Source organism: Macrotis lagotis, chromosome 7, assembly GCF_037893015.1.
Source record: "Macrotis lagotis isolate mMagLag1 chromosome 7, bilby.v1.9.chrom.fasta, whole genome shotgun sequence".
NCBI lineage: Eukaryota > Metazoa > Chordata > Mammalia > Peramelemorphia > Peramelidae > Macrotis > Macrotis lagotis.
Window position 1 is genome coordinate 70,327,520 of NC_133664.1, and position 13,886 is coordinate 70,341,405.

General features: G+C 39.7%; 1 protein-coding gene across 9 annotated transcripts in view; it reads left to right on the plus strand.

Moving 5' to 3' along the window:
- The window catches only part of ZEB1 (zinc finger E-box binding homeobox 1), a 192,440-nt gene extending 182,734 nt beyond the window's left edge, over positions 1-9,706 (plus strand). For all 9 annotated transcript variants that reach the window (XM_074193096.1, XM_074193095.1, XM_074193104.1 and 6 more), the window contains 3 exons: positions 369-2,179; positions 5,135-5,315; positions 6,930-9,706. In XM_074193096.1, coding sequence (XP_074049197.1) covers positions 369-2,179; positions 5,135-5,315; positions 6,930-7,519 — 2,582 coding nt within the window. In that variant the 3' untranslated portion in view covers positions 7,520-9,706. The remainder of the gene's footprint in view (positions 1-368; positions 2,180-5,134; positions 5,316-6,929) is intronic.
- The last annotated feature ends 4,180 nt before the right edge of the window (positions 9,707-13,886 follow it).

Here is a 13,886-nt window from a genome sequence, read left to right on the forward strand (position 1 = left end):
ATTACTCTGGTTGAGTACTAAGGAGCAGGATCAGATATATAGGAAATTATATTCTTATCCATAAAAATATTTAGTGCAAACTGAGACTGTATCTGTGATATTTCTATAGTTTTTATGTAATATAAAAATATGTAAAATTTGGATTTTAAATACAAGGATAACATAAAGAAAAACAGGAAAACAAGAATAAAATGGCCTGGATGGATGGGTGGGACTGTTACCCAGTGGAAGGGAGATGAGATCATAGATCACACATGGTCATAGCCAAGAACCCAACTAAGACTATGTCAAAAACTAATTAATTTCATTTTTTGTTTGAATACTTCTGTTCCCATAATACAATGACTGTCATTTCTGTTGTTGTTTAGGAGAGAAGCCATATGAATGCCCAAACTGCAAGAAACGTTTTTCCCATTCTGGTTCCTATAGTTCACACATCAGCAGTAAAAAATGTATCGGGTTGATGCCCGTGAATGGCCGGTCAAGAACGGGGCTCAAGCCATCCCAGTGCTCCTCCCCTTCTCTGTCAGCATCGCCAGGCAGTCCAGCAAGGCCTCAGATCCGGCAGAAGATTGAAAACAAGCCCTTGCAAGAACAACTTCCAGTAAACCAAATTAAAACGGAACCTGTGGATTATGAATTCAAACCCATTGTGGTTACTTCAGGAATCAACTGTTCAGCCCCTTTGCAAAACGGGGTTTTCAGTGGCGGTAGCCCCTTACAGGCTACCAGTTCTCCTCAGGGTGTGGTGCAAGCTGTTGTCCTCCCAACAGTAGGTTTGGTGTCTCCCATAAGTATTAACTTGAGTGATATTCAAAATGTACTCAAAGTGGCGGTAGATGGTAATGTAATAAGGCAAGTTCTGGAGAACAATCATGCCAATCTTGCATCCAAAGATCAAGAAACAATCAACTCGCCAACCATACAGCCAGGTGGCCATTCCCTCATTTCAGCTATTAGTCTTCCTTTGGTTGACCAGGATGGAACAACCAAAATCATCATCAACTATAGCCTTGAGCAGCCTGGTCAGCTTCAGGTTGTTCCCCAGAATCTGAAAAAAGAAAACTCAGTCCCCACCAACAGTTGCAAAAGTGAAAAGTTGCCCGAAGACCTTACGGTGAAGTCAGAGAAAGAAAAGCACTTTGAAGGGGGGACCGATGACAGCACTTGCCTTCTATGTGAGGACTGCCCAGGAGATCTGAACGCACTTCCAGAGATAAAGCACTATGACCCAAAGCAGCCCACTCCGCCGGCTCAGCCCAGGGCCCCCGAAGCCGACACGTCGGAGTCCCCCGCCCCGGCAGACCCTGGAGAGGGCCGCCTGTCTCCCAGTCAGCCACCCCTCAAAAACCTCCTGTCTCTCCTCAAAGCCTATTATGCTTTAAATGCACAGCCCAGCGCAGAAGAACTCTCCAAAATTGCAGATTCAGTAAACCTGCCCCTAGATGTGGTGAAAAAGTGGTTTGAGAAGATGCAGGCCGGACAGATTTCGGTACAGTCATCAGAACCCTCCTCCCCTGAAGCAGGCAAAGGAAACGTTCCTGCTGATGACAACGATCCACCAGGCCCTGCAAACCCCGATGAACCCCAGGACAGCACAACAGCTTCAGAGAGTCCAAGGAAGGGGACAAAGTCTCCCGTTTTGCCAGTAGGGTCAGCCCTGAACAGTTCCCGAAGTCGCACACCATCCCCATCACCACTCAACCTTTCTTCATCCCGAAACACACAGGGTTATGTGTACACGGCAGAAGGTGCCCAAGAAGAGCCACAAGTTGAACCTCTCGATCTTTCACTACCAAAGCAACATGGAGAATTATTGGAGAGATCCACCATCACTAGTGTTTACCAGAACAGTGTTTATTCTGTCCAAGAAGAGCCCTTGAACTTGTCATGTGCAAAAAAGGATCCGCAGAAGGACAGTTGTGTGACAGACTCAGACCCAGTTGTAAATGTGATCCCACCAAGTGCCAACCCCATAAATATCGCCATCCCCACCGTCACTGCCCAGTTACCTACAATCGTTGCCATTGCTGACCAGAACAGTGTTCCATGCTTACGAGCGCTTGCTGCCAATAAGCAGACCATCCTGATTCCCCAGGTGGCATATACGTACTCTACAACAGTCAGCCCTGCAGTTCAAGAACCGCCAGCAAAGGTGGCCCAGCCTAATGGAAATCAGGTAACCATGCTTACCTTGGGGCATTCCTATGTTTTCGTGTGTGTCCTGTTTCAGTTTATTCCTACTCTGTGAAAGTAGGTGTTTGAGAATAAGATAGCAGATAAAACAGAAGTACTTTGGATTGAAATTTTATAGAAAGTTATTAAGAAGGCCTAAAATAAAGTGGTCAAGGAAAATTTATGAAGGTTAATTCATACCTCCAGTGTGTTCAGTAGGTCCACTGGGAATGATCTGTGGGAGGACAGGGGAACATTGGGGACAGAGAATAAAATGGCCTGGATGGATGGGTGGGACTGCTCCCCAACAGAAGGGAGATGAGATCATAGATCACACATGGTCATAGCCAAGAACCCAACTAAGACTATATGTCAAAAACTAATTTATTTCATTTTTGTTTGAATACTTCTGTTCCCAAAATTAGGAAAGAGCTTCTTCCTCAATTAAAACCATTGATAAAGGAAATCATGTTACCTTTCACACCAGAGACCAAGGCTCAGCGAGGGTTTTCATGTGCTGCCTGTGTAACAGAAGACCTTATGCAAAAATATAACTATTGAATTTGCTTGTCATTCTTACTAGCTTTGGGCACTAGACAGAGTTCGTTATAGTTAATGTGTATCAGAAAAATGAAGATAGACACAAATGGAGAATACCTTCACTCTGCTCTTCTGCCCTCTCCAAAGCACCACAGCTATTTTAAGATCTGCCCTGCAGGGACGGACTGCGTGCTGCCTCCTAGAATCGGGCAGATTCCTCTTCTTTATAATCCCAAATTCTAACATCTCCCTATTTTTTATCCTGTTATTGATTCAAAAGAAACAGGGTTTTTAAAGGAGACATTTTTGTCCTGCCATTCAGAGTAGATATTACAACTCATCTAGGATTTATAAATTATAGGAAACGAATTTTTTATGACCACAAAACCATTTCAAAGCATTTCCTTGTGGATATGCATTAAAAGATCTGTCCAGCCCCCTGAGCTATGGACCATAACAAAGCACCTGACCGGATGATATGAAAATCATACTGTAGGAACCGCTACTTAGATTGATTTATAATAGAAGGCTGACATGCAGAGTGTGTTGTAAACCTCTTTTTGTTTTCCATGACTTGTGGTACCATAGAATTTTAGAAATGTTCATTATCTTTAAGATCACCTAGTTCAAAGCCTCCTTTTACAGCTGAGGAGACTCTGGTCCATCAAGATTAAGTGAAATATTGCCTAAGGTTATTGATGCTAAAAACTAGTCCATTCAGCTACAGAATTTAAACCCAATCAGCTCCACCCAACATCATTTGGCCTTTACAATTCCCCCATCATAAGCATCAAAATGAAAGTAACTGAAAAACAAATCAAAGGACACATGAATAGTTTTGAATATCATAGCTCTACATTGTTGTTATTGTTGTTGAGTTATGTCTGACTCTTTGTGACCACATTTGGGATTTTCTTGGCGAAGATTATGAAATGGTTTACCGTTTCCTTCTCCAGCTCATTGTACAGATGAAGAAACTGAGACCAATAGGGTGAAGTGACTTTTCTGAAGTCACCTAGCTATTAAGAACTTGAGAAGATAAGACTTTCTGATTCCAGGCCTAGCACTCTTTCCACTGCACCCACCCAACTGCCTTTATAGCTCCATGCATTGTTATAATGATATATTATTTCAGTATACTCTATATAATTCTATTACAATATTGTATAATTCTACTTATAAAACTATAATATTCTAAAAACTATTAGGATTACTACAAAAATAAAAGAGGAATTAGACTGTGATTTTCTTAATATGGGGACTCCTCCCTGATAAAGGAACTCCCTATTCCTGTCCAGTGGGTGCCCGCTCCTCAATTTGTCATCCTAGAGCGTGGCCTAGGGCCAGTCACAGTCAGGGTGAGTCAGGGCAAAACTTGAACCTAGATTTTCCTGCCTCTGAGACCAGCTCTCTTTCAGTCACGTGGTGCTGCTCAGCTTTTATACACATTGTTAACATTTATGATTTTTATCACAAAAAGCAATATCCTTAAGGCCCAGTCAAATGGAAACAGCCTTTTCTTCAGGCCACTCTGAACATTGCTCCTCTTTCTAGACATTTCTGTCTTTCCCAGTACATGTGATCAAGGTGTAATCTTGCCCCCAACACAAGGGGACAGCCCTCTTTTCACAGAGACTGAAAGTACCAGGGATCAGACACCACTAATCGCATTTGGTCAAAATGACCAGTCTGAGGATTCTCTTTTAAATGTCCTCCACAATCCATATCCTAGGATGGGCAGTTTGATCTTGTAGGACCCAGGAGTGGAGAAAGTAGTTAAAAAATTGTGCAGGGTCTTCTTCACCCAGCCCCACTCTGAATGTTGCATTAACAAATAACGTCCTGCTTACGGTGTTACTGGCCATTCTAGTCTTCAATCAAATGTCACAAGGTTATTATATAATAAAAGGAATCATAAATCAGGATAATTACTAACAGACCTTTTACAGATAAATGGTTCTAAGCAGTTAGATGACATACCAAAAAATGAACAAGGTGATTTTACTTCTTGAAAATGTGTTGGTTGTGCAAATGTGGTTGAGCAGTGGTTTTCAAATTTTTTGAGATTGTAAAATATTTGCCTACTTTCCATCCTTGCAATCCCTACAACATGGCCCTCAAACCTAAAGAGTAATTAGATCTGATGTCCCATGACATCGGAGATGGGATTGTGAGCAGTGTACTGAATTCTTGGCTAAGGTTGGGGGCAGGAGGTTAGGTTTTTTTAGTGTTTGGATCTAATAGCTTTTATGCCAGTTCACTGAAAATACAAGTCAAAGCTTTCATTCTTACAAATATTCTGTCTGTACCCATGTTGTTTCAAGGTTTTGTTTGTAAATTTATCCATTTTCCCCCCTTATAGATATGTGTTTGTGTGTGTATGTATGTATATTTTTAATTTATTCACTTTTCCCCATAGGATGAAAGGCAAGACACTAGCTCAGAAGGAGTATCAAATGTGGAGGATCAGAATGATTCTGATTCTACACCACCCAAAAAGAAAATGCGGAAGACAGAAAATGGAATGTATGCCTGTGACTTGTGTGATAAGATATTCCAGAAAAGCAGTTCATTATTAAGACATAAATATGAACATACAGGTATGTTGGTGATTCATTTCCATATTGCATTGAAAAATATCTGTGGCTCAATGTTCTATGAAGATGCTAAATTTAAAAAGTATGCCCAATATCACTTGTTGGCCCTCAATCACTTTGAGCTTATAATGTCTCCCTGTTCTAACCATTTGTTCTAAGGAAAGAATTGAGAAGTTTGGCATTTCATTCCTATAAAGTCGTCACAGCATATGATTCATTCCTGTGGCTTCTAAGTTAGCCTGGCCCCCAGGAAGCCAGCCCCTCTCCTCACAATTTCCCCAAGACTTCCTCAGCAACACTACTCTTTAGGGAACCAGTACAAGCAAGCTTGGTTTAAAGGGTGCCAAAGGATCTTGTTGTATATAAAAGCATTCACCAGTTATACTTATGTATATATAAAAATTATTTCTGTGGTTTAGATGCAATAGATCTGAAGTAGGGAGAGAAGCATATGGATGAGAAAAAAAAATGACCTCTGTTTTCATTAACCTCTGACTGCCTTTACTTTAGACTTGATTCTGAGTCCACAGGCTTCACCAGACTAACAGAGGAGGTCTTGGGCCCACAAAAAGGGAAGAACCTTCCCCCCCCAACCCCTCCAGGAGCATCTCAAGTACTGATTTTTGATTTTGTTTTGTTTTTCTTTTTTTTTGCTAACCTGCTTCATGCTGTTAGGTAGAATTGGTTGTGTAATGTTCCCTTTTCTATCTTTGGAGAAAAGGGACGCTCCCATTTCTCTTCTGCAAATCCCCCTATAGGTTCAAAACTGTACCAGTCCTTACAGTATAAAGGTGATAACTCATGGTAGAAAAGAAATTCTCACCTGGTCTCCTTTTTAATATCCTTCCTGTAAATCTCTTTCACTCAAAAAATCAGAAAAGTTAGATTTCCTCCCTCCCAATTTGGCAAATTGTTTATAAGGAAAGGAATCTGACATTTCAAAGTATATAAATAAATAAATAAATGCATGGTCTCTGACAAATTTCTTTTTTAAAGAAAGAAGTATCTGAAATTTTAAAGTTAGTCTGTTTTGACACTATTAGAAACTAAAGTAATGGTCAAGTTTTTGTCAGTTTCCTAGTACTTTTCTGGACTTCCTTCCCTGCCCTTGAGATCCTCTCTAGCTTCTCTCTCTCTTTAGGAATCTGCACTGTTTTGCAGTTGACTCTCAAAATAGCCTTCAAGATTTTTGTCTAGGGGGTATTTCAATCAGTTTTAGTATCAGACTTCTTATTTGAAAAGTAGAGCCTGTATGTTAAATATCAAAAAGGTTACTTACTTTCCCATTAATACAGGCTGAATTTTACCTTAATCTATATTTTTTCAACCCTCTAATGCTCTTTTTTTTTTTTGCAAGGCAATGGGGTTAAGTGGCTTGCCCAAGGCCACACAGCTAGGTAATTAAATTATTAAGTGTTTGATATCTGATTTGAACTCAGGTCCTCCTGACTCCAGGGCCGATGCTCTATCCACTGTGCCACCTAGCCACCCCCTAATGCTCTTCTTACAGACCATATCAGTAATATGCTTTCTCCACATTCTGAAGTGTTTCAAAAGCATAGTTAGAAAATAATTGAATTGTTCTTTTATCTCAAAGATGTCCTCTTTACATTGCAGGTAAGCGACCTCATGAATGCGGAATCTGCAAAAAGGCATTTAAACACAAACATCATTTAATCGAACACATGCGACTGCATTCTGGAGAAAAGCCTTATCAATGTGACAAATGTGGAAAACGTTTCTCACACTCTGGGTCTTATTCGCAACACATGAATCACCGCTACTCCTACTGCAAGAGAGAGGCTGAGGAGAGGGATGGCACAGAACAGGAAGAGACGGGATCAGAAGCCCTGACTCATGAGCATGCTGGCACCAGGGCATCTCCCTCCCAGATCGACTCCGATGAGAGAGAGAGTTTCACAAGGGAAGAAGATGAAGAGAGCGAAAAAGAGGAAGATGAAGAAGAGGAAAAGGAAGTAGAAGAACTTCAGGAGGAAAAGGAATGTGGAAAACCACAAGAGGAGGAAGAGGATGGGGAGGAAGAGGAGGAGGAAGAAGAGGGGGAGGAAGAAGAAGAGGAGGGAGAAGGAGCAAACACTGAAGGTACCAGGAAGGATGAGGAGGCTGTAGAGCAAGCTCACAGTGTAGAACAAGAAATCACAGAGAGTGGTGAACAAGGATCAAAAGAGAAAACAAATGAAGCCTAATAATTTTGGGTTTTTTTTTTTCCTAGAAGGAAAATAAATTCTTACTGGTAATGAAGTTTGTTCTATACTATACATGCTTTTCATGGAAACATGGTAGCTTGCATACCGTGATTTCTCTTCACTACTGTGTTAAAAAAAAAAAAAGCTAAAAAAAAATACAAAAACCCACAAAAAAATATCCAGGTGTGCCTGAACCTCAAACCTAGTAATTTTTCACGCAATTTTCAAAGTTAGGAACAAGTTTGTAACATGAAGCAGATTAGAAAAATAAATATAGTGACTCTGAAAGCAAAGATTTAACAGGTTGAAGGAAACCTGATTTATTAGACAAGCATCTGGCATCATTTTCTTTTATCAGTATTAATTTTTCATTCTTTTGTTGGTTAATTTTTGAGCTGTACAATTGGGAGAGATTTATATAATTTTTTATTGGTAAAACATTTGCTAAATCCGCTTCAGTATTTTATTATGTTTTTTAAAATGTGAGAACTTCTGCACTACAAAATTCCCTCCCCAGAAGTACGATGCAGTTCCAAACCACGCTGGCTGCCTTCTGTCGCATCCGTCCGTCGCAGAGGTGGTTCACGTCTACCATTTAGATGCTGTCGTAGAGCATTTTATCATTTCAAGTGTGGTGTTAGCCTTCAGAAAGCAGCCCATAGAAGAACTGAAGTTTCTTACTCATGTGGTTTAAAATGTAGTTGAAAAGATTGTCGTTGAGTTCTGATTGCAGGGACTAACAGTGTTAATACTGGTAAGGACAGCGGAGTCGTCGAAAATCAGTGTTTGTAATTGTGTTTGCGTATGTAGTAACCAATATGAAGGATATGCTATGAAGCTTTGTATCTCCTTTGGCCTTAAGCAAGACCTGGCTGTGCTCGAAGTGCCATTGATCAGTATTATAAGGCTCCCGCCGGCCTTGTCCAATGTGTGGCCTAAATAACTAGCATTTGTGGATCTGTCTCAAAGTTCTAAAATGAACTGTCAGAACACCCATTCTGTCATTAGAGAAACAAAATCCCTGGAACATTTCATCCTTTAATTACTCAGTATTCATTTTGGGTTAATTGACTTTCAGAATTTCCCTTCAGTAATGACCAGGGAAATTTTCTAATCTGCTCTATCCATTGCTTTTAATTTCAGACACAGACACTTCATCATTATTTGGCTCATAACTGTTTCCAAATGTTAGTTATTATGGACCCCATTTATTAACAAAGTTAGCTGATTTGTACCTATCAGTATTATTTTTATTTCTTTTAGTTTATAGATCTGTGCAACATTTTTGTACTGTATGTCTTCGAACCTCGCAGTATTAATACCCTTCTTACTGACATATGTACCTTTTTAGTTTTAGAAAACTTTTATATTTATGTGTCTTATTTTTATATTTCTTTATTTATTACACAGTGTAGTGTATAATACTGTAGTTTGTATTAATACAATAATATATTTTAGTATGAAAATTTGGAAAGTTGATAAGATTTAAAGTAGAGATGCAATTGGTTCTCTTGCATTGAGATTTGATTTAACAGTGTTATGTTAACATTTATACTTGCCTTGGACTGTAGAACAGAAGATTAAAATGGGAATGTATTAGTTTTACAATTACAATCAAGTCATTTTACCTTTACCCAGTTTTTAATATAAAACTTAAATTTTGAAATTCACCGTGTGACTAATCGCATGATGCTCTGCAGTTTTATTAAGGGATTAGCCTGACCATAAAGCTCTCATTTCCTTAGAAAGCCAAACTAGAATAACCTTCTAGAAACAGCATTGGGAACAACGTCTAACAGTTCTGTGCCAATTTGTTCCTGTATTCATGTATGTAAGTTACAAATCTGAATCTTCATTTTTAAGTTCCGCCATGTTGTTCCACCATGGTCATTTTCTAGTTTTTTACCAGACTCCCCCATCTCACAATAAAATGCGTCAACAAGCCTGACTTCCTCTCATTCTTTTTTTTTTTACTCTCCAAGACTAGTTTTGGCGGGGGGAACTGTACTGTAGCTTGTTATTTGTATTCCTGTACTTCTGCGAGGCCTCTCCCCTGGGCCCAGACTGGAAAAATAAACCAGTCAGGTTGAGTATTCAAAGAAAGAGAAGCGACCAACTTCTGAGCAGATCCACCGGCTTTTCCAAAGATGACAAGGAGCTCCAGAGACCCCCTTAGAGGTCCAGCATACACAGCATCAACAGATGGAATAGAAAATGGAGGAATTCTGCTCTTTCCTGGTTTGTTTTTAATTTATGTTTTTTGCTACTGGGCTTGTGCACCTGGGGGGGGGGGGGGGGATGGGAGAGAAGAGAAGCAGTCTCTAAAGGGAAATGCATAGACATCCATTTAGCCTTGGAGAGCCTTTCTGATTTTGGCATGCTTTGATGGGCATGGCCAAAGGAAAATTCCAAATCAACACTGCTTCATTCTTGGAGGCCTTGTTCTTCAAGACCTGATACATAAAACCTATGGTGCTAGGTCATCCATAGCTCAATAAACACCCAGAAAATCTATAGGTAGAAACTACTATTATAATTGTTTGAGATGTCCAAAGTATTTAATAGTATAGAATGAACAGTGTATTGAACAACTGGCCTAGGCTAAGGTTGATAGGTCATGAAAGGAAATTTCCCTTTCATTGCTAAACTCCCAGGGGAAAAAAAAAAAACACTATTTACATTCATTGCCTCTATTTCTGCACTTCCTTTCACTTCTCAATCCCTTGGATACCCAATTCCACCCACTATTTGCCTGAAACACAGTCATCAAATCCCTTTCATTTGCTCAGCCCAGTGGCTTTTACCTGCATTTCATTCCTCTAAATATTTCTGTGGTCGCCTACACCTGGCAGCCCCTCAGTCTCCTTTCTTAGATCAACATCTGTGCCCCACCCAAGACTGTCCTAGATCCTTTTCTGTACTCTCCAGCTCTCATTAGTTTAGTTTTTGCCTCTCCAGATGACCCCAAAATAGACTTATCCAGTCTTCCTTTCTCTCCCAAATAATAGCCCTACTTCACCAATTACCTTGCCAGACATCTTGTTCCTCATGACATAAACATCCAAACATATTCAAAGAACCACTCATGATATTTCCCTCAGAATCCCATCTTTTCTTTTTTAATCTCCCTGTTTCTGCAGAGTGTAACCCTATCCTTCTAAGTATCCTACATTACATCCTTTGAGTCATCACCAGCTTCATCACCCCTATAATAGATTGCCTATTCTCTTTTCTACACCCAAGCCCTGATCACCTCTTGCCAAGACTATTGCAATAGTTTTCTAACTGATCTCCTTTCATCCACTCTCTACCTTCCCAGGACAACCTCTCCACAGCTGCCAAATCAATATTCCTTAAGTGCAGATCTAACCATCTCACTTTCATGTTCAAGAAGCTTCAGTAGTTCCCTACTGTCCCAAGATAAAATACAAATGTGCCCTTAACAACCTAACACCGATCTTTCAGATTTCCCACATTGTCTAACCAATTGTGTCAAACTCAAGTAGAAATAGGAGCCACTAAACCATAGATAAGTATCCCAGGGGAGATGTGTTGACTTGGATAACCACTTTAATGGCCCATTTTGTTGGATTTTTTTTTTGTAAAATATTTCCCAGTTACATTTTAGTCTGTATGGGCAGCATGGTTGACACTGACTCTACATGCTAACCAATGGACCCATTTCCCTTTCCCTGTATGTGACATTTTACTCATGCCTGGTTTGCCTCCAACCCCCATGGCCATGGAGAAGCTCTCATCATTTATGTTTCTTGAAATTCCTTGCTCACTTCAAAAGTCCGTTCAAATACTATTTTCTACACAAGGTTTTTCCCCCGTTTCTTCTTGCTTACCCCAACACACACACACACACACACACACAGAGTCTCCCTTTTTTTCTTTTTGATCTCCTTTTCCTCCCAGAAATTACCTACTACTTACTTTCTACATGTCCTTTATTAAGCATCTACTATTTGCAGGGCATTTTGTAAGATATCGGAAATAAAAATAGAACACTGGTACAGTCCCTGACTATAAAGAGCTAATATTCCACCAAAAGGGATATTCTAGTATGTAGACACATGAGTAAATATAGACTACATACAAGGAACAGGGTCTTACACTTTAAGAACCAAATCAAGGAAGGAGATGGTGGCGCTAAAAGCAGGTGTCCTAAGAAACAAGATTTAAGGCAGGAGGGCATCCCAAGTTGAGGGATGGCCTAGGCAAAGGCAAAATGTCCTATACTGGAAGCACTGCATGTGAAGCCTGGAGCCTAGAGCACATGAGACTTGGAGTAGAATGACGGAGACTTCATATGAAGAGGACCACCAGGGTCAGAACCAGACTTGCAGCTACAGGTATGGAAAAGGGTTTGATGTCTACTACCAGTAGACTGGAGGGGTGGAGTCCAATAGATAGCCTTTGGTAGTAGACCACCCTCATCAGTAGCAATGAGCCCTGACCTAGGGTAGCTAGAGTGTGAGAACACAGGAATCCACTGAAACATCCCTTTTGTATTTTTTTGAACAGAACTTGGGACATGAGGACCATAATAAATGCTTGGTTGGTTGAATGGACAGATCATCTCCATCCTGATAAGTACCAAGGAATTATTGAAAACGAACAATATATGGAGAGAAACTAGTTATGTTTTGTGTCTAATAATAGATTTTGCATTTCATCTAAAGACAGAAATTTACTCATTCCTATAGACTATGGGGGTGTGGCAAAGTCAGAAGTGATAATAAAAAAGCAGTGTTGTTAATATCCTTTGTAAAAATGAGTTTTACATAGGACTGGTTTCTCACCCCATCAGAGGGTAAGGGAACTTGGGATCACTGGAGATAATCTTATATTGGTTTAGAAAGTTGTCAACCTTTGAAAAGGAAAAGAAATGAGCATCTTCTTCCCCCCAGCAGAGATCAAAGTTCAAACTTGCATACATATACAGAGATAAAAAATGAGTCTCTTCCTTCCCAAAGTTTCCACTTAATAAAACTTAAAATAAGTTCAAAGTTTGTATGGATGGGATGGAACCGACATCTGAGAAGAAAGGATTCCCTGTAAGAAGTGATATTTAAACTAATCTCCCTCCAAGGCAGAAGAGACAGCAGGCAAGTCATTTTGGCCAAAAGGAACAATATGTAAATGGAGATGATATATAATAAACCTGGAAAGGTAGATTGGAACCAGATTGTCAAGGACATAAAATGTTATACAAGAGTCCAAGAATTCTTGAGGATCAGTATTAGCTGTTAAATTTACCTGCTCACAAAGTGAATGATAAGACGATGAAACAAAGTTATATTAAATAGTAACTACTTTAAAATTTACTTGAGATTTCCAACTTATTCAATAAAACTGAGTGAGCAGTATATGGAGAGGGTGGAGGTGGGGAGGAAACAGGGAAAACCCAAGGTAATAAGCTTGGGGAAAAAGTTATGGTACTCCCATAGTCTCAACTAAAATAGTTAACTGGATCTCAACCATATTCCAGAAAAATGAAGTTTAATTCAGCCTTTGAATGACAATACATTTATGGAGCAAAGAGGAACAAAAAAAAAACATGGGGAATGTTGTTCTTTAGCTAGCTAGTGTACTGCCCATTCTTTTCAGGGTCTCCTTATTTTGGAACCAGAGAGGAAAGTTGCTATCTAAAGTGACTATAGAAACCTCAAGTATGTTCTTACAACAGAAATTGGAAAATGAAAACAGAAAGTAGAGAAGCTAGTCTTTCTCTTTCCTATAAGACAGTGACAAAAAGCACCAAAAAAGAAATTTTGAAGAGTGAACAGGGGCTTTCTTCTCTTAGAGTAATCATAGTCAACTTAGGAATAAAAGAGCTAGAAACATTATTGCCACTAAAACCAAAAGTTTTACATTTCTGTTTCTCTGAAAGAGAAGGAGAAGTGGGAGAGAGAGAGAGAGAGAGAGAGAGAGAGAGAGAGAGAGAGAGAGAGAGAGAGAACAAAAGAGACAGGACAGAGACAGAGAGAGAGAGAACAAAAGAGACAGAGACAGAAACAGAGATAGAGAGAAGGAGGGAGGGAGGGAAAAAGAATGAACAGAAGTCTTCTAGTAAATGACTTTGCATCCATTTCAGAAAAGAATGAATAATGGCTATTAAACTCTGACTTCCTGATCCCAATCCAGCCATTTGAATGTACATTTTATATTTCTATTACAATTTTGCCAGATATAGACCTCTTATTATTTATTCACAGAGACCCATTTTTAGGACTGCTCACAAAATGGAGACTTGGTTCTAACTACACTCCCAGTTCTCCTTCCTGCCTTGAGAGAGGTTTCTCAGTGCCCACATTGCTGATTTGACAAATTTGGTGATTACCTTGACTGCTGCTATTAA